General features: G+C 45.9%; 1 protein-coding gene across 1 annotated transcript in view; it reads left to right on the top strand.

Moving 5' to 3' along the window:
• LOC307243342 (matrix metalloproteinase-17-like) overlaps nucleotides 1–20,265 on the top strand; it is a 79,681-nt gene that overhangs the window by 55,259 nt on the left and 4,157 nt on the right. The window contains exons 4-9 of the mRNA XM_080018117.1: nucleotides 3,908–4,194; nucleotides 14,643–14,819; nucleotides 15,765–15,867; nucleotides 17,089–17,171; nucleotides 18,516–18,668; nucleotides 19,061–19,318. Coding sequence (XP_079874243.1) covers nucleotides 3,908–4,194; nucleotides 14,643–14,819; nucleotides 15,765–15,867; nucleotides 17,089–17,171; nucleotides 18,516–18,668; nucleotides 19,061–19,318 — 1,061 coding nt within the window. The remainder of the gene's footprint in view (nucleotides 1–3,907; nucleotides 4,195–14,642; nucleotides 14,820–15,764; nucleotides 15,868–17,088; nucleotides 17,172–18,515; nucleotides 18,669–19,060; nucleotides 19,319–20,265) is intronic.

Genomic DNA, 20,265 nt, shown 5'->3' with positions numbered 1-20,265 from the left:
GTGTGTGTGTGTGTGTGTGTGTGTGTGTGTGTGTGTGTGTGTGTGTGTGTGTGTGTGTGCGTGCGTGCGTGCATACGTGCGTGCATGCGTGCGTGCATAATTATACTTATGAGGACCATGACAATTGCACCAGAAACATGGATCATCATTTACCTGGACCTCACTTTCATACCAGTATGTGTGTGTGTGTGTGTGTGTGTGTGTGTGTGTGTGTCTGTTGCTATAGTGAGGGATTGGAGCAATATGTGACAGAGGGATCAGGAGAGGTGTGATTGGCAGAGGAAGAACTGCTGGATAAGTCGAAACGTTGAGGAGCGTCTGAGAGGAAAAGATAAAGAGCTAAAGCCACCGTGTTGCCGGGCGTGTGGGCTGTAGTAGTAAACTATTAAACCATTTCTCATTAAATATTTGTGTGTTTTTCACCTTGATCTTCTGTTCCTTCCCCCTCGCCCACCTGTTGTTGATAAGGGCGCTCACTTTGTTCTTGGTCTCTCCCTCTCCTCAATACCTAATTCCCACGCGGTTGGTGGAAGAAGCACTTGTCATATAAAGTGCCCTGATATAACAGTCAATAATACTTCATAAAGTACTACTCTAGCTTTTTTTCTGCGGATGAGTTCATGCATGTCCTGTTGAAAATATCTAGGCGTGCCACCGACTTAAGGTTTTCCTAGTCGACTATTAGTCGTCAGTTCAAGCCATTAGTCGACTAATCGGCACCCATTCACGATATTAATTTAAATGAATAAGAATATATGTTTTTGGCGCACTAGAAAGTGGTTTGTGTTCCAGGGCTGAGAAAGAATGTTATAACTAACATTGCTAACGCTGTGCTGCATTACAGATAAATTCAGAACTTAATAACCAGCCTTTAAAATAGAAATTGAATTTACAAGCGCTGTGCGCACGAAGCGAGCCGCCTGTTAATTACACCGGTTAAACGTATTAGGCCCTATTATAATTTCATTAATATATACATTTAAATTATATATTAACATAATTTGTACTGAAATGTGGCATATGGAAGATCGTTTTCCCGGTTTCGGTGTCCCCTCGTTAGGGGCCGCTCGTCGGGGACATTTCCAACCGCCACCGGCTTTACAGCGGCCCTCCGCCCCGACCTCGCCCCTTCCCCGAGGCCGCCGCCTCGCTTATTCGCTGCGTCTTCCCCGTCGCCCACGGGGCTCGGGGACACCACCAGCCCGCCTCCACCCCGTCTGTCGGAGCATTTAAAATACGATTTGGTTATTGAAGAATGTGATTAACGCTTTCAAATTGCTGTTATAATAGACAAAATCTTTTGTTTCAGATTTTCTGACTAGTCGACTAGTCTTAGTTAATTTGAACAAATCGTTGTTAGGAACATTTATTTAAAATTTGTTTTCCAATGAAAAGCCCTGTAGCATCTCATGCACGGGTCCAGGCATATACAGTTCGGTAGGTTTTAAGGTTCATTTTCACAAGGCGTGGCTCCCCGATTAATTCTTTTTTTCCTGAGACCAACCGACCAATGAAAACTTGGTCAAATAAAACTCTTCTCGTCAACCAACATTTGGTCTATTTTGTTACTTGGGGGCAGCCCTAAAAAGAACAATTACTATTAATATAACAGTCACAAAAAAACAGTAGCGGATCGTGTAGTATAGTTTTGATTATATGCATATAAATATAAATCCATATTTTATTTTTACTTTTTAACTAAAGTAAGATGGTTGTGAGAAAAAGTATCGCTATCCGCTTTGAAATGCAGTGGAGTAAAAGTCAAAAGCTGAATTTACCTTAAGTAAGCACATATACTTGAGACAAGTACTTATTGTAAGTACAGTATCAAAGCACTTATACTTGAGTGGTTCTTATACGAGAGCGGCATTTGCTAGTGTATACCCTGAGCAGACACTCCTCAACCATCTCCCAATAAAGCAATCTCCTCACCTCATAGAAAAACAACTGACTGCCAACTGCTCCCCTTGTTTGTTTGCCTTGTGGATTGGTTGCTGATGATACGGATGCTTAGTGAAAGCGTTGCCATTGACAACGTCAACATGTCTGCCTCTACCGTGGGTGGGATGTGGCCTCTCGATAAGAAGGCTCTGGCGTTTGAACCCGACTGGGACTTTTCTTTTTGGGGGGGTTTGCCCATCCTCCCGTCCTCGAGCGGCTCGCGCGCCGGGGTTGCTACTCCTGCCGACGCCCTTGAGCAAGGCATTGACTCTGGAGCTGGGGTCGGGGCGCCGTGCTGTGGCTGCCCCCCGCTGCTCCTGAAACAGTAAGGACGGGTCAAAAGCGGCGGACAAAACCCCCCCCCCCCGCGGGGATTAATGAGGTGAAACTTCTTCCGATGACAAATGTAGCTGGTTTATAGAGAGAGAAATTATTATTTTCTCACAGTCGAGGTATTGAAATGTAAAATTAAAACCAGCGCTGGGGAAAAAACACTCCATAAGCACTGCTTTTTGGACCGCGATATTCAATATTGCCGATACAAGTCGCCGTCAATGCTTCCGTTTCCCTGCGATCCTTTAAATAAACCCTAAACTGCGTTGATTTCCTCTTCAGCTCAGCACTGTCACACCCTACCGTACAACCGTCTTGAGACAGCTCATGGAGGCGGAGGATGAAGTGCGTCCATTTTGCACTGACTGAACTTTAGAAGAAGAAGAATCTTCATTCGTCGCACACGCCACAACACATGCATTCAACACACACGCTTTGGATGGTGGCCGGTGAAATGAGTGCTCTGCATTTGACCCATCATGGCTTGACCTGCCCCCGGGGACCTGGTTACAAATGTCCATCGCTGGTCAGACAACGATGTTGTGCATGTTTTTGGGTGGGGGTCCTCACTGACATTACATGGAGTAAACCCCACAGAACATGCAAACTCCACACGGAAAAGACCCCTAATCGGGAGATAACCGCCTGGGGCACGGTGCCAACAGCGCCCCCCAGGCGGGGAATCGAACCCAGGGCCACCAGACGCACCCCTCTTTACCAGTGAAGAAAATATTTAAAGCAGTTAAGTTGGAAATGCCACGGACATTGTGCCTCATACGCCTTCGAATGCCGACCCTATGGGACTGTCGAGGGCGAGCTGCGAGCGATGAACCGGGGTGGAAGGTAACAATCAAAAAAATGGGTCTTGCCGGGCAAGGCGCTGTGGAATTACTGTGGGACGGGTCGTGAACGATGAAGCCGGAAAGATTTCCGAACCAAGGCTCAGATCAAACTCATCAAAAACGCATCCATGCTCTGTTGTTGTGGCTGCGTTTGCCTTTGCACGGGGGCGAGGGCACCTGGCCATGAAATCGGAAAGCTGATGGAAATCGCAGGCAAATATGCAAACAATGTCTGGAGTTTAAATGCATGAGTTGGCGGCGAAGTCCCAGCGGTCAGCGCTGTATCGCCGTCCTCTTTGCCCCGGCAAATGGCGGAAGTCCTTCTGGGCCGCTCTCCTTCCGTTCTGCTTCTTCCATTCTTTGAAATAAATGTAAAAAAATCTTTTGTGTCCATTTCTCTCGCTGTATTCTTCACGTTTTAGGAATCCGGGCCCAGAGAGCTTCGCATTATGTGTAAAATCTGCGTTCCTTCTATTCCATTTTCCAGCTTCTATCTTCTCTTTCTTCTCCCTTCTTCTTTTTTTTCTTCTTCTTCTTCTTCTTCTTCTTCTTCTTCTTCTTATCTTTCTTCTCCTTCCTCTTCTTCCTCTTCCTCTTCTTCTCCACCTTAACCCTCGTTACTCGATTTTTCTCTACCCGCCTTGCCTCCACTTTTCTTTTCTTTCTTCTAAATGCTCTTTCGTTCAACGTTCCACCTTTGCCCTCCACCAGAACGTCCTCGTCGTCCATCTCCCTCCTCCTATCTAACCTGGTTCTTCCTCTCCCCTCCCCTCCTCCGTCCCCTCCTCCAGGGTGAGAACCTTCCCCAAGGAGTCGGCCGTGTTGGGGCGGGACACGGTGCGAGCCCTCATGTACTACGCCCTGAAGGTGTGGAGCGACATCGCCCCCCTGAACTTCCACGAGGTGGCGGGCAGCGACGCGGACATCCAGATCGACTTCACCAAGGCCGACCACGACGACGGCTTCCCCTTCGACGGACCGGGGGGCACCGTGGCCCACGCCTTCTTCCCCGGGGAGAGGTTCACCGCCGGGGACACGCACTTCGACGACGACGAGGCCTGGACCTTCAGGTCTCCAGGTGATCTGTCAGCGGATGCATGCATGGAACAGTGTGTTCACTAGGGCTGAAGGATTTGGGAAAATAATCGAATTGCGATTTTTTTTTTTTTAGATCAATGTTGCGCTTTAGGGTGCCATTTTTTTTTTGTTACCTTTCTTCTGTATTGTTCACTAAACTCAAGCAATAAATCATCTATGGTATGACCAACACAGCATTGGATACAGTCGACATATAAACTACTCTTTTCTGTAGGTGAGGCCCACCTGTTATGTAATGAGTTGAATTGATATGAATAACATATCTTTATTTAACTATTGAATTGTAAAAAAGAAAAAACTTCAATCCCAGCAGAATACTGACTAATTTATTTAACTTCAAGCCTTGTAATTGTACAAATCTGAACATTGAAAACATTCAAATAATATGCAGCGTTTCAGCAGAATTGTCTTTTTTTTTTTTTATAAAAATGTTGTGAGCATGCGTCCACATACACAGAGCGCTGCACGGGGACAGCTTCATGCTCTTTATAACAAAAAAAGTAAAAAAAACAAAATAAAAACAAAACAACAAACAGAATAAAAACACACTGTTCTCACGCACCGATCGTAGGCGTAGGTTAAACAATTAAAATAATTGATAAGTGACAATGAATTAATGATATTTTGGCAGTTTATTGCAAGTAATCGCAATTTTTTGAGTTACTAAATATTTTTTGTATTTGAAAGGTAGTACATTGAGCTAATGGCAATACTAGGATTTGATTATTGAGAAGAGTAACACAGAATCATCTTCATCAAAATATATTCAATGGCGTTTTCACCATAAACAATTCTTCTATTCCTTTGCCCTGGGCCATTTGCTAAGACAACGTAGAGTGACATGCTATATTAAATGATGGAAAACAATGAAACACATATATCTGTAAAAACATAATAATTTGGACAAATGACTAAGTGGTACATGTATTTCTTATGAGCGTGGGTTCAATATTATTATTGTTGCCTATGTCCTGGTCCCCTTGCAGGCCTAGGGTGAAAAAAATGTGCACACACATGCATACACAGATCCACACACACGCACACGCACACACACACACACACACACACACACACACACACACACACACACACACACACACACACACACACACCCACACCCACTCCAACCCAGGCAGACAGATGCGGGGTGTCGTGAACAACAGTCGCACCACATGCTGCATGACAGTGAAAAACAACCACCGCCGAGACTCCCCACCATGCCCTGACACGGTCTAGCACGTCAGGGTTTTCGGGGGAGTTTTCTCTGAGCCGAGTGTGAAAGAATCGATGATGAGGTTCAGCGGCGTGATGTGTGGATTCCACTACGAGTCCCAGAACCTTTCACCCTTCACTCCAACAGCACGTTCCCCGACTGTGGGCGGGGCGAGCGAGTTGGCGGCGGAGCTGCTCGCAAAACTGTCCTGATACGCAGCGTTGGCTGCACCACGACAGCTGACCGCCGCTCGCACAGCGGCCGATCAGGAAATGGAGCTCAAGTTCAAGTTCAAGAGTGGCCAATCAGAACATTCTTGGCGGGAAAGGCGGACTGCGCCACCAACGGTGGGAGCGGCACATTGAGGAGCACGCGCAGGGCGCAAAAGGTACTGAATGGCTGTTTCTCAAAAGAAGGCCAAAAAAAAAACTTTAAAAAAGGGGAATCTCTTTATCAAAATGACCACATTACCACACGTTACCGCTTTTAACGGTACGGGGAAGTGGTGTTACGAAAGGAAGCACGCAAGAGTTGGAGGAGGGTGAAAGGGTAAGGGCGTGGCGCGGGATGGGGGAGGGTGGAGGCCCTACGTCCCGCTGCCGTCCAGATGACAGCGGGAGCGGAGCAAGCGTGTTGTCGTCAGGCAGATCCAGCCACGTAGAGGATCCAGCCACTCGGAGGATCCAGCCACGCGGAGGATCCAGCCACTCGGAGGATCCAGCCACTCGGAGGATCCAGCCACTCGGAGGATCCAGCCACGCGGAGGATCCAGCCACTCGGAGGATCCAGCCACGCGGAGGATCCAGCCACTCGGAGGATCCAGCCACTCGGAGGATCCAGCCACACAGATGGCCTCAGCGCGTTGCTACAGCTGATGGCATTAATCATCCGCCACCTTCTCCCCGGCTTCCCAATCGTCTCCCTTTCGTCGGGGCCGGGCCCTCTGGGATCCGCCATCTTCCCCCCCACCGGCCTCGCTCTCTCCTGCTCGCACCTCCTCGTCCCCGTCCTCTCCCTCCGTTCTGCTCCGTCAGGGACCGGCACTAAGGACCTCAGGGAGGAGATGAAGCGTTGTGACGTGGAAGGATGGAGAGGGGGAGAGAGAGAGGGAGAAAGAGAGAGAGAGAGACTCTTGAGAACATTTGATGATTTATACGTTTCCCACAGACTCCCAACGTACTAAAGCAGGCTGACACAGGAAGTGCTGGGAACAGTTAAAGTCAGCGAGGAGGACGAGCCTCTCCGCTTTCTAACGCCGTTACACTCGAAACTGGAACGCCTGCTGTCAATCTTTGAGCCCGTTAAATTTTTAATAATAAGAAAAACGAGAAGAGGAAAAAAAAAAAAAAAAAAACACTTTTAAAGCTACAATGTGAAACGCTTCCACCGCGGTTTTGGGAACGCACGCTCGGGTGGCGGTCTGGCCTGGATGTCAGTCGCTCCTCGGGCGACGATTGTGGATGCTCACTTAAGTTTTCCTGCAAAAAAGGATACACCCCCCCCCCCCCACACCCTTTTCCGCCCCCAAATTAATACCCTTATGGTGTACGACAAAGGCGCGGGGGGGGGGGGGGGGGGGGGGGTGGAGGAGGGAGGCGCGGGGGGGAGTTAGCGAGGCACACCATCCCATCTGCTGATCCAGCGATGGGTTCAGGACCTGCCCAGTGAAGCATATGCTACAGGACAGGCAGTCTGCTCCAATTAGGCTCCCACCGAGCCTCCGCCCAAGCAGGGCAAAGGCAATGGAGGGCAGTGGTATCCTCTACCTGTGTGTGTGTGTGTGTGTGTGTGTGTGTGTGTGTGTGTGTGTGTGTGTGTGTGTGTGTGTGTGTGTGTGTGTGTGTGTGTGTGTGTGTGTGTGTGTGCGTGCGTGCGTGGGTGTGTGTGGGTGGAGCCAGGCGGCAGCTGCGCAGACGTGACCTCGGCCGTTTAGAGCTGAAGAGGTGAGGGACGGAGGCACATGGTGGCGTGGGGGGCCCCCGTGGGGATTCCGGGCAAAAGGGGCGGGGAGAGGACACACAGGAAGTGGGACGCAGATGACGAGGGAGTGGGGGGGATCTGCGGTTAACGTCATTTATGTTTACCGTGACAATGCAATGTTAAACTTCATCACTAAATTACGGTCACAAGCCGACCAGAGGAAATCCACTTATACATTGAAAATATGCAAAGCAGTGAAGACTAGAAAATACTTCAGAGACTCAACACAGGTCTGATAAAATAAGAAATATGAAATATAACGCTTCATTAATACCCGAGGGGAAAATTCAAGGATGGACTGTCCATGTGGTTGAAAATGGTCTTTTAATTTTCTGTTGAGGATTTACTTTACGGAAGCTGAAAAGCTGTTGACTGCCCTCTGGGCCCGCACTGATATTGCAGTAAGCGAGTCAGTTACTGCTGTCGCCTCAAGGTTATCTCATTGGTAAATTAATGAAAAACACACAAATCGGTCCAAAAAGTCTGAAAAATAAGGAACAACAGTGACTGCCAGAAATTGAAGGTATAACAAGAGTGTTGCCGCCCTTCATGGCTAATTTCAGTGATTTTTTTGGTCAAAGGTGACCTATTAAGCTTTTCCTTATTTTCTGTCATATATATAATGTTCAGATGTTCGTATTAGAGGTGGGCAAAGTGTCAAATAATGAGGTAAACTTAGGGCAAAGTAATCGCTGTGAACAAACGTCAGCTGACGTCAGCTCGTTATTGAATTCTTTATATGGTCATCTGCTCCATCCGATCCGCTGTGCGTTTCTCCAAACAAACCAATAAAAACAGTTGGATGTATTTATTTTATTTTATTTTATTTTATTTATTTTATGACGTTTACATGAAACAAAAAAACCCAGAGTGTGAGAGTCCCGGTGCGTTGCGGTGCCGTGTCCGTGTCTCCCACAAGCCTGGAGCACGGCAGTCAAAGTGGGAACTAACTTTTAAATTAGGTCTTGTAGATATAACATGAGCAAAGACTCAGCAACTGGATTGCTTATTTCTCAACTCAAATTTGTTCTGAAACAGATTTTGGTGGGCTGATAAGGTGAAATCAGTGAAGGTTTACAGAGTAAATAAAACGGAGCGCGGAGTAAAGCTCAAACCCCAATGGCTCAGAACGAGGGGCTTGGCTGCTCATTTAGTGTTAAAGCTACACACACACTGAAACAGCCCGTTTTGGAACGCTGTGGTATGGAGGCATGTCACAGTGGCTCAAATGCATAATCTGAGTAAACTGAGTGAGTGGTATGTTCTGAGTGGTATGTTCGGTAAAGAAATTCAAAAACATGTTTTGGGGACCTCGGAGACCTATTGATTGACAGGTGTAACAAGGAGCACAATAGGTCCCCTTTAATTATATCATTTTTTATTGAATTTGCACTTTTATCACAGGTATCCGAACTTGACGTTCTTTGTGGTTTCTTTGAGGCTTTCTAAATATGCCTGTAGATGTTTTTGAAGGCCTTTTTTTTTTGTTATATTTTATTTGTTTAAAACTAATTTGTTGTGGTTTACACATATTCCAGTGGTTTTGGAGGTCATTTATTTCAGGTAGCAAGAGAGCGGGAGTGCTTGTCACTGTGACTGGACCGGAAAGCCAATTAACCGACTTTCCAATTGAATTTTTCGACAAAATGTAGACCTACCGCTCCATGAATCATTTATTAGTTCTGGAAAATGGAAAATAGCTCATTTTCGAAGAGGATCTCTGACTCTACAGGTCACATCAGAGCAGTCCCATTACTGACTGGCATTTTACCGGTGTTTATAAAGAGCAGGACTGCTGGCCGGATGGGCCAGGGCCAGGACGGCCATGGAACCTCCCGTGGAACTGTTGATGAATGGAAGACCAGAGTACTGGTTCATCCAACTTTCTACAAGTTGCACTATTGTCTTTCGACAGGTTTCTTTTTTTTTTTGGGGGGGGGGTTTGTTTCAATCATAAGACACGAGATTGGCTCTTTATCTTCATTGGCTCGTTCGTCTGAAAGCGTAAGGTCTCCCCTGACTTGGTTCTTGCTCCGACGATAAAACACGATCATCTCTTGAGAATTTCTGAACTTGTTAGTTCAGAGTGTTTGGGAACTAAATCTGATTTCAGCAGCAGCAGCCCAATCGTCTCTAGAAGGAGGGACCTTATCAAACAAATTTTTTTGGCGAGTAATTGAATTTTCTCGCACTCTCCCTTCCCTCAAAATTCAGATCCATTGTTGCTCTCAGCAGGACCTTCAGTCCAGGACCTCCAAGGCCGTCTCCTAATGCGTGTAATTAGGGTGGAATTGAAAGTGGGCTTTTAGAGAACAGCAGAGAGTGGAACGTCGCGCGCCTGTTGAGTGAACTAAACCTCCCCTGCTGGATGATTGATGGTTAGAATATCCACTGGAGAACATTAGAGGTGGCACATGGTGGGCACAAATAAGTGGAAATCTGGGATTCCCATCTTTTGTTTTGACACGCGGCAGATTGCTTTTATTAATTGTGTTTCTGCACTGGCGGACCGCTTAGATCGGGGTTCGGCAAACCTTCACGATCAAAGGAGCCATTTTCGGGGCCAAAAAGAAATCTCGCCGGAGCCGCAAAACTCGAGCCTCATAATGAAGGTAACACAACCCATTTAGCCTAAATTAGCGTATTAACATTACTAATTGGGCTTAATGAGAGTTCATTCATATGTTTTTGTCAGAATGCGGTGAGGACCCAAGTGCAAATGAGAGGCGGGACACTGAAGAAAAGTCTCAGGAGATTTGCCTGGAAGCTCCCACCGACGGGGGCAGCGGTGTAGGTTTCATTTGAACACTGGGCCGGAAATTTTGACCCTCAAAGACTTCCTGCATTCTGGCAAATTGTCATTTCATTTGTGCCTTTTCTGTATCAATTCATGGTGGAAATGTTATTATTCATGTTCTTAAAACTCTCAGAAGTTAATTTGCACTGCTCCGCTCTGCTCTCCAATGCAGTTTTCGAACATCGCTCTCCGTATACTTTTCAGCAAATGCATTGTGCTCGTTCTGGAAACACCTTTCAATGTTACTTTTTTGGTCGCTTGCTTATTTCTCGCCCAGATCGGGCGAACGACTGGTAAGCCAGCAGCATTGGCGGCGAAAGCAAACAAATCTGCTCCACGCCTATTAAGTTCTCTGTTTTCCTTCGAGCCCTTTCTTTTTTTTGGATCTGGAATCCATAGCTATTCCCGTTGAAATTGACCCAACTATGAGGATAAATAATACGGCTGTTCGGTCAGAGCTGCCGTCTACTCGCGGTGTTCCCGGAGAGCGCGTGCTGCTGCCGTCCAGTATCGGCTCCCAGCGGTCTGCTCTGCCATTGGCTGGAACGTCTGCGCGGGCGGGAGTAATGTGCCGAATACCCGCTTTTGACCGGCTGCTCCACACGTCTAGATCCCGCCTCGTCACGCTCCTGTGGCGCGTTTACGAAGCAGCTGCGTTCCATCAAAGCTGGAACCCGGAAAACTCCAACCCCTGATGCACATTGTTGAAACATTTTCTTTTATTCGGTGTACAGGCTGCACATTTTTAAAACTGGAGAACATAAGAATCACTTCAAGCCTACAACAATGATACATTGAAATGTTAAGAAATAACCATTAATCATTTGCATAGAAGTTTTTGTCAAAGCCACAGGGAGCCACTGGAGAGGGGCTGAAGAGCCGCATGCGGCCCCGGAGCCGCAGGTCGCCCACCCCTGGCTTAGATAGACTGGGGACAGTCTCAAATTTAACCGTCATTAAGCAGGTGTGCTGTTCATAAAACTTATTGTTACCCATTGCTTATTAAAATCTCATGGTAATCAACTGACCTACATCATGTCCGGTGAAAACTTGTTGATCTTTCTGCCGGAATTAAGCCTAGGTCCTTTGAACTCCAGTACGATGTCCTTCAGTCCTTAGAGTCTGTCCTGAGTAAGGTTGTTCGAGGGTTTGTAGTCAAATCATTTATTTACAAAACCCTTCATCACAGTACAGTCTCAAAGAGCTTCGCAGGCCCACATTTCACATAGAAATCGACAGCATCCCCGAGCCTTGCCCGTCCGGGCGTGGAAAACCTCCCAGGAATCCCCTTGGGGAACAAGAAGGAAGAAACCTTGAGAAGTGGCCACAGAAGCTGGAATCCCCCCTTCCAGGACCACCAGGCTGCATTGGATGCCGACTGGGCAACTTTAATAACATAATATGACAAATCGTAGGTTATCTAGTGATACACACTGCAATGTTTAAGCGAGACAGTACGAGAGTCTGTCTTGCCGGTGCGTAGCAACCGCAGGTAGACGCCTCCAGAAGGGAAGGGACGCGGCCATCGTGGGGTCCGGGGACCAGGTCGAGTGGAGTGGTGGTTGGGGTGCTCGCCGCCGCTGTGCTCTGGCGTCGTCCACATCTGCACGGGGTCACCACCGAATGCCCTGGCTCCCTGAGTCATGACCACACATTCATACAGTTATAATAACAGATGGACAGTTCCACCTCCGGCTCAGGTGAGATAGTGACACATCTTGATTCGGAGGCATTTTGTGAACCCATTCATTCCTGTTTTTCAGTATGGCCGGAGCAGTGGAACTTGTCCACGTCTGCTACCTTCTTGATGTATGTTATTGCCGAAATCGTATTGTGTTTCCCGTTTGTGTACTATCCAGTGCGCCGGCACTTCAGCACATATGCAGAAGCTCTCACTTTGTCACATCATGTAATTGGTTGTGTTTGATCTCGGGGAAGGTTGAAAGTGAAAGAGTTTATAATGGTGTTCATAAAAAAAACCTTATAAAGCAATAAAGCAAAATAAACCTTTAGAGCAATGCATTCTGCCTTTCATAAGATCTTTCTACCAACTGCTGCTCGAAGACATTTTTGGACGGCAGGCCCAACTCTGCATAAGCTCAGCCGTGCACGACAAGAGAACTAAGAAGATTTATATCAAATTAAAAAATTCAAGCCCTGGGCTAGCGCTGCTCCCAATGCTTTCCATAGACAGCAGAGATTTCTCATTTAAGTTGAACCTCGGTGCTGTGGGCGACGCGTCTGCGGCACGACGGACACAAAAGCGCCTTACGCACTGCATTCGCCGCACCCCAAAGTTACCCGGAGATTGTTTAACTGCCCTAGCTATAAGAAGCCGTCTGTATACGAAGAACTTTTCCTTGAATGTTTACGATTCACAATCAGTCGGTATATCTCAGATACCGACAATATTAGGGAAATATTCCATTGCTAAATATAGGGATATGTTGTGCTGACTCATTGTAGGCCTGTTAGATATTTTTGATAAATGGGCCTGTATTGATTATTTTGTTTGAAATGAGGCCGAAGATACAGTGTGTGCGTGGAGTTAAGGAGGTGGTCAGATGCCCCCAAACCTTGATCAGTCACCAAGTTTGTATTTATTTAGAAACACCGCGAACAATAACTTATAATAAACTGAGCTAAAAGAGGACATCCACAATGGTCAAGAGGGGTCAACAATATCCATGCATTTAACAAGTATCAACTATTTTGGGGTGTTCCACAAGCTGATGCCACTGATGAAGGCTGTGTCGTCACAGCGTGTAGGTCGGAGGCAGGTTGCTTTGATATTGGATGTTTTAATAAAGACCTGTCGACATTATATTCACCAGTGTGAGAGCCTTCAAGTATCTTGAAGGGTATCCGTCCCCCCCTTTTTCCAAAGAACACTACAGGATCTTTATTTTTTCTCACCCAGGGGGCGCTCAGTTGCAACCTTTCTTGACTCTATTTTACAAATAAACGGTGGAATCCGTGATCACATTTTTTGGCCGTCACATTGTTTGGAAGCCTGTACATTTCCCAACCACAACGGGCTACAAAATATTTGGCTGACAAGATCATTTGGGTCAGACGGCTTGATTTACGAATCCTTTTTAACTAGCATGTAGTGGACAAATTGTAGTGAACTATACCGAAGATTTTTGCATGGTTGAATATACTGTACTGTATAGTTATATAGTTTTGTGTTTTTGTGTCGTGCCTGCTTGTCTAAAGTTTTTCACCTCCGATGCAATGAGCAGCTAAGAAGTTGAAACTGCTTGGTTCGTGCAACCGCCGGCATATCTTACTGTAGCAGATAATGCCTTAAAATCAATATTGCCAGATTTTAGAAAAGGGTAAATCCCTCACTAAGCACCTCTTGCACAATGCGATGATAACAGTTGGCTTGATGATGAACAAATAGTGCCTGGCTCACTGCCTGTTGCAGCTGGGACTATATTACTCTCTGGCTTTCTCCCCCTCCATCTACTCTCTCTCTCTCTCTCTCTCTCTCTCTCTCTCTCTCTCTCTCTCTCTCTCTCTATCTACCGTGTTGTGTTCCCATATGGTTTGAGCCAAACCTGAGTCCGGGCTGTAATTTTGGTGAAAGTCACCCAGTGTCCTCAGCGGTGCAGTCCATGCTGATGGACATTACATAAGATGACATGGTACCTGCTTTTCTGCGGATGTCTCTCCGTCCCTACTTTCATCCGCTGTAGCACTCTGCACCATGTGCTCCTGTAGATTACAGCTGGCATTTGCATTTGGAGCTCCCCAGGTGACCGCTGTATCTATGAGAGCGTGTCCTCCATTGTTCTTTGTCTTTGATGAGCTCAACACTGAGGTGTTCCCAAGCCAAGGCCAACCTCAGGCTAACAACATGCAGACTGGAGCCCAAACCACCAGGGGAAATGTGCTAAAGCTCCACATTTTAGTTCATCTAAATCTCCAACACCGCAGGTTTTGCCTTGCTTCTCAGAGCCAGTCGGATTTTTCAGGCTTTCCTTTCTTTCTTTTAGATGAGTGCTGAGGAAAAGGGCTGCAGACTCTGTAGGTGTTTCAACAGTCAGGTTTGGAATGGCGGCCCAGGGGCTCAGGCAACATTACCATAGCTATCTACTACGCAGAATGTCTAACAACATATAAAGCCTGTCTGCAATGTCTCTGTATTCTTAACCATATGTAGATGAGTTGGAAAAGTCTTGCAAACAGACTTTAAAGTGCGTCAATGTGTGTTTTATCAACATAGAGGTAGTGGTGATAATTCCTTTTCCTGTCACGCTACCACTTCTACTGGATTTATATCTGTAATTTGTAAACAAATCTCTTTAAGATGTCTGCTGTTAAGAACAGTGTATTAAATTATCCACGTAAAGAACGTTTGAACAGACATCTTCATTTTGTCTCATTGTGGTAATTTATTTCCACTGTCTCCCTTTCCCCTCCGTCTCAGACTCTCATGGGATGGATCTGTTTGCAGTCGCGGTCCATGAGTTCGGTCATGCCATTGGTCTGGTTCATACCTCTGCTATGGAGTCCATCATGAGGCCGTACTACCAGGGTCCCGTAGGAGACCCCCTGAAATACGACCTACCCTACGAAGACAAGGTCCGAGTCTGGCAGCTTTACGGTACGGAGAACCCTTGCTGTGTGTGTGCGTGTGCGTGTGCGTGTGTGTGTGTGTGTGTGTGTGTGTGTGTGTGTGTGTGTGTGTGTGCGTATGTGCGTGTGCGTGTGCGTGTGCGTGTGCGTATGTGCGTGTGCGTATGTGCGTGTGCGTGGAGTGCCACCACCACATTTTTCCAGTCATCCCTTTCCGCCTCTACTCCATCTCCTCCTCCTGCTCACCCCATCTTCACACTTGGCTCTTATCTTCTTTTCCCAAATCCTCCACTGGCACACTCGCTGGGTTTCTCTAAACTACTTATTTCCACACGTCCGTCTAATGGACACCCCCCCCGCAACCCCCACCCCCCCAGAAAGCCAACAGAGTGGGTGTAGCTGCACTCACCCTCCGTCACCCTGCTCCACATGCCCTGCAAACAACTGCCCTAATGACTTGTGTTCCCTGCTCGGAAGTGGAGCTCCATCCCTCTCCCTGGTGACAAAGGAAGCAGGAACCTCCCAGTGCAGGGAGCTGAATTGATGCTTTCCATAGGAGATGGTTATTGATTTAATTACCATGCTGGTAGGAGTCAGATTAGAGCGGCGCTCTAATTGCCCTTCCTTATGGCATATGACCCGCTTATCACACTACAGCTCAGCGTGAGAGGAAGAGAGCGGCACTGTTCGGAGGAGCGGGGGGGGACAAAGAGAGTAATCGGAGAAACTAAGCGAGAGATTATGTCGAGCTTTGCAGAAGGAGAGCGTAAGAGAAGTTGCAGGGAAAGGTCCTTGAAGGTTTTTACATCGAATCAAGCAAAGTGAAGCAAAATTGAGTTCAGTTGTTTTGAATCCCATTAAGGGATCAAGAAAGGCAACGAATCCACCAAGAGCCAGCAAACATAATTCAATATATGATGTAAACATAATGAAGCACTAAAAATAGTCAACCTGATCTCCTTATTCCTTCCAGGAGTGAGGGACTCTGTGTCCCACACCAATCGACCAGGAAACCCCTCCCAGACGGCTGAACCGCCTGTTCTGCTGGACCTTCCTGAAAACAGATCAACCGTCCTGTGAGTAGAAAAGTTAAACACATCCACTGTTTGTCAATAGAACATCTCAACACATTGTGGAGCCCCTATGTCATCAACACGCTCCACAGAGGTTAAGGATCAGCGCCACAGACAGCGGCCCTTCAATAACAGGCTGAAGCTGGGCCTCGTACCGAGCAATCAGTGCAATGACGCAGACATGGAGATCACAACAGTCACCAATCGCTAAACAGTCTTTTCAAACAGGGGACTTTGTCTCACACCATTGTCCCTCCAATAATGGCTATTTGTTGATATATACACTCATTTCAAGATCAATTGATCCTGTCGTTATGGTAATGGGCGATAATGTGCAATTGTCAAGTGAACACATTATAATGTCTACAATCATTTCCAGGTGAGGTTGCATATCAAGTACTTTTGGGCACACAAGGAATCTGTCAGATTAATCTCGGTCAGAATTTAGACGTTACAAAATAACTCTGGGCATAACTACCAAGTGATGGGTAGTGCCAGAGAGGTGTAAAGTGCCAGAGAGGTAAAGGGCATAACAAGACCCACCCATCCCACCACATGAGAGCCAATTAAGCTGTAAAATCTCTCCCTAAACTCAAAGTAATGAAACTGTTGACACACTACCTACATCGGTGATATTCAAATCTGTGTATTCTCTATTTAGTTACCTGGTCCTCTCCACTTTATTAATTCTAATTTTTCATCCATCTCCACGTGGAGATAAGTGTAAAAGGTGGACAGTGCCACAGTGTTAATGGAACTCTGAATGGAGATCTTTGTTGTTTGGCTCACCCACTCCCACAGAAGCGGCCCTGTGACACTCAACGCCCAACAAGAGTCTCAGAGTTAGTATGCAGGCCATGTAGGTGGTTAGAATTCGCTATTAGCGCGGAGGGTAAACACACTGCAGGACCTCACATGCTGCGGCCAACCTGACGTCTTGGCGACACGCACATACCGACACACGCTTGATCCATGGATTTTAGTTTTTTACAGGTTTGACATGTGCAAATTGAATTGATGTTTTAATTTGGGGTTCGCCAACATCACTGTATACAAAGTATGTTACATTTGGGGGATAATCGCCGACGTCCTAAATTGTTTCAAGCCCAATGAGTGTCTGAAAGGCTTCGGAAGCGTACGCTGGTTCTGTCAGACGCCTCGGTTATGGAAAACACCGACACCGACACTTAACTTTTCATCCCCGTCTCCCCATCCATCTCTCAGGTTGGCACGAGATGCCCCGGACAGATGTACCAGTCACTTTGATGCAGTGGCCCAGATCCGAGGAGAGGCCTTCTTTTTCAAAGGTACAAAAAAAAAAGACCCGAGGCAAAGCAAAGAAAGTGAGAAAGAAACAGACGGAGGAAGAAAAGCTGGTGGAAGAAGATACGGGTCGTGAAAGCAGAGGGGAAAGTGAAAGGGTAGAGAAGAGCGGGCGGAAGGAAATGCATTTTAATGTATTGATGTAATTTTATGCACATTTATGTATTGTAGCAGCAGAGTTAATACTGGATCAGACACCACCAGGTCTGCTGCTGTAACCACTGGGAAACACTTAAAGGGCATTTACAATCCTTAAAGTCAAAAGTAAATTTAATAAGGGGCTTTATATTTATTTGACCAATTGAAGGAGTGGAAGATTGTTCCAGACACCAATACGGCGATTAGTATATTGGATATTACGGTTAGAAAAAAACGGTGCGCAATGAAACAGCCTGAGGGACCAGCAGCATGCCAGCTTATTAGATTAGGTTCGAATAATTGTCATTGCACAGAGTACAAGTACTGAGGCAACAAAATGCATTTCTCTGCATTTCACCATCCTAGTAACTGATGTATCTAGGAGCTGTGGGCTGCCATACGGGTGCCTGGGGAGCAGTAAGGGATGTTTAGTGTCTTGCTCATGGACACTTCAGCACGCTACCAGGAGGAGCTGGGGATCGAACCGGCAATCTTCTGATCACTATACGACCCACTCTACTTCTTGAGCTTCAGTACTGCCCCCCCTTTATCAATATGCATATATTAATATATATAAATTAATATGCAACGCATATCGGTTTTATTCACATGGTCTATACTCGTTGTAGGTGTGTGTGTGTGTGTGTGTGTGTGTGTGTGTGTGTGTGTGTGTGTGTGTGTGTGTGTGTGTGTGTGTGTGTGTATCGTTAATGACTGTATTTCCCGTAAAACTCTAAAATCCACTAGAAATTATTAATTCGTTGTTATTAATTAATTTTCTTGCAGTTAAAAAAAATCTATTTAAATGTATGTATTTAAATGATTTGCTGGGGGTTTTGTCAATGATTTATTTCTTTATGCCTAAATGGTTTCATATTTATATTTATATTTATATAAAAATATATTTAAATATGAAATCGCTAACTTAACATTAAAAATGACATATTATATTCTTCACATGATTGTGTTTATACTTAATGACTGTATTTCACTATATATCACTTTAAAATCCCCTAAAAATGATATTTAAATGTATGTATTTACATAGTTGGCTGGGGATTTTCTCAATGATAAATCTATGTTTATCTCAGTGTTTATCTTTTAAATATGAAAAAAGAAAACAGCTGTGTGTGTGTTTTCATTTTGGAGTCAGTGACCATGTGTGTTTTGCTTGCTTGTTGTGGTCCCAGGGAAGTACTTCTGGAGGCTGACCAGAGAGAAGCACCTGGTGTCTCTGCGTCCCGCTCAGATCCATCGCTTCTGGAGAGGACTGCCGGCCAACATGGACGGCGTGGACGCCGTCTACGAGAGACCCGGGGACCACAAGATCATCTTCTTTAAAGGTACACTGGACTAAATAAAAATTGACATATCTTTGTCTGATTCAATTTCTGCACTCATATGGTCTTTCTCATGTTCTTGTCTTCCTCCCTAGTTATTATCCATGTGTGTCTTGTTGTATTGTTATTATTATTATTATTATTATTATTATTATTATTATTATTATTAATAATAATAATAATAATAATAATAATAATAATAATAGTACTAGTACTACTACTACTACTAATAATAATAATAATAATAATAATAATAATAATAACAATAAAAATAATGAATTATTAAACTATTATTATTATTATTATTATTATTATTATTATTACTATCAATAATAATTATAATAATATATACCGCTACTGACCCCCCCTGTTGCCTCCCTCTGCTGTGGACGCAGGGCTGAAGTACTGGGTGTTCAAAGACAACAACGTGGAGGAGGGCTACCCCCGTCCCCTCAGTGACTTCGGCCTCCCCATGGAGGGCGTGGACGCGGCCTTCGTCTGGCCGCACAACGACAAGACCTACTTCTTCAAGGACAGCCGCTACTGGCGCTACGACGACCACCTGAGGCGCATGGACCTGGGGTATCCCAAGGACGTGACGCTGTGGAAGGGGCTGCCGCCGCACCTGGACGACGCCATGAGGTGGTCTGACGGTGAGGGGCATTTGTGAGTGACACTTAAGGACCGTGGCTGCGGCTAGAGGGGTCAGAATGAACCATGGATTGGTCTGCAGGTCGCATCCAAAGGGATCCAGCATCACAGCCCGCAGGAGTTTACCCAATTCAGTGACTCATCTGTCTTGGGAAAATCCAACCCCCATAACAACAAAAACATTCTCACATCCCCGCCCCTTGAGTGGCATGACATTTTGCTTCCCACATATTTTCCACAAGGCAAAATTTCTACATTCTGAGATAATAATTACCGACAACACAGTGCTCCCTAAAGGAAGCCATAGAAAGGACATCAACATTAAGGCTTCTTAGCCTTAGTAGCAGAGGGGTCTGGCCGACCCACCCCCCCTGTATCCTGCCGGCTCCCTTAAGATCCTGTCCGTAAGCAGGTTTCAGAGAGTGCATCAAGCCGCTTTGGACCTTTTTCTTTTCCAGGCCAAATAAATATTCAGTTGGTGCGTCGAATAGGGATGCTCTCTGAAACCTGGACGGGACCAACGCACGCTGTGCCCTGGTGCCAAGTAGGTCTGCGCGAGCGGCTCTTTTGTATTTTTTGGGGTTTTAATAACACCCTCGATTTCCTGAGGACCCCTCTCTAAAGCCTCTCTAAAATGAACACCGTCAAGTAAAGCAGTGTTAAAATGCCAGTCTGCGCTGTTACATTTCATATTTGTAATATTTTTATTTAACAAAGGAGTGATTGCATTCTTCTCTATATATCAGCTGCGTGCGCCCATCAGCTGACTCAACACACGTTTCGAGACGGCGTCAGGTTCTACATGGTTCCTATCTAAATCATCATTAGACGTACAATTAAAATCTCCGCAAGATAAAACAGAGCTTTTATTTTGCTTCAAAACTCAACCCGATCCGACCCTGTGGTCGGAGCATAAATGTTCATAAAAACAACATTAAAAACCTCAAAC

The sequence above is a fragment of the Zeus faber genome (genome assembly GCF_960531495.2).
Source record: "Zeus faber genome assembly, chromosome: 17".
NCBI classification, from domain to species: Eukaryota; Metazoa; Chordata; class Actinopteri; order Zeiformes; family Zeidae; genus Zeus; species Zeus faber.
The sequence above is the reverse complement of the archived record's forward strand: the minus strand, read 5'-3'. Positions and strand labels throughout refer to the sequence as shown.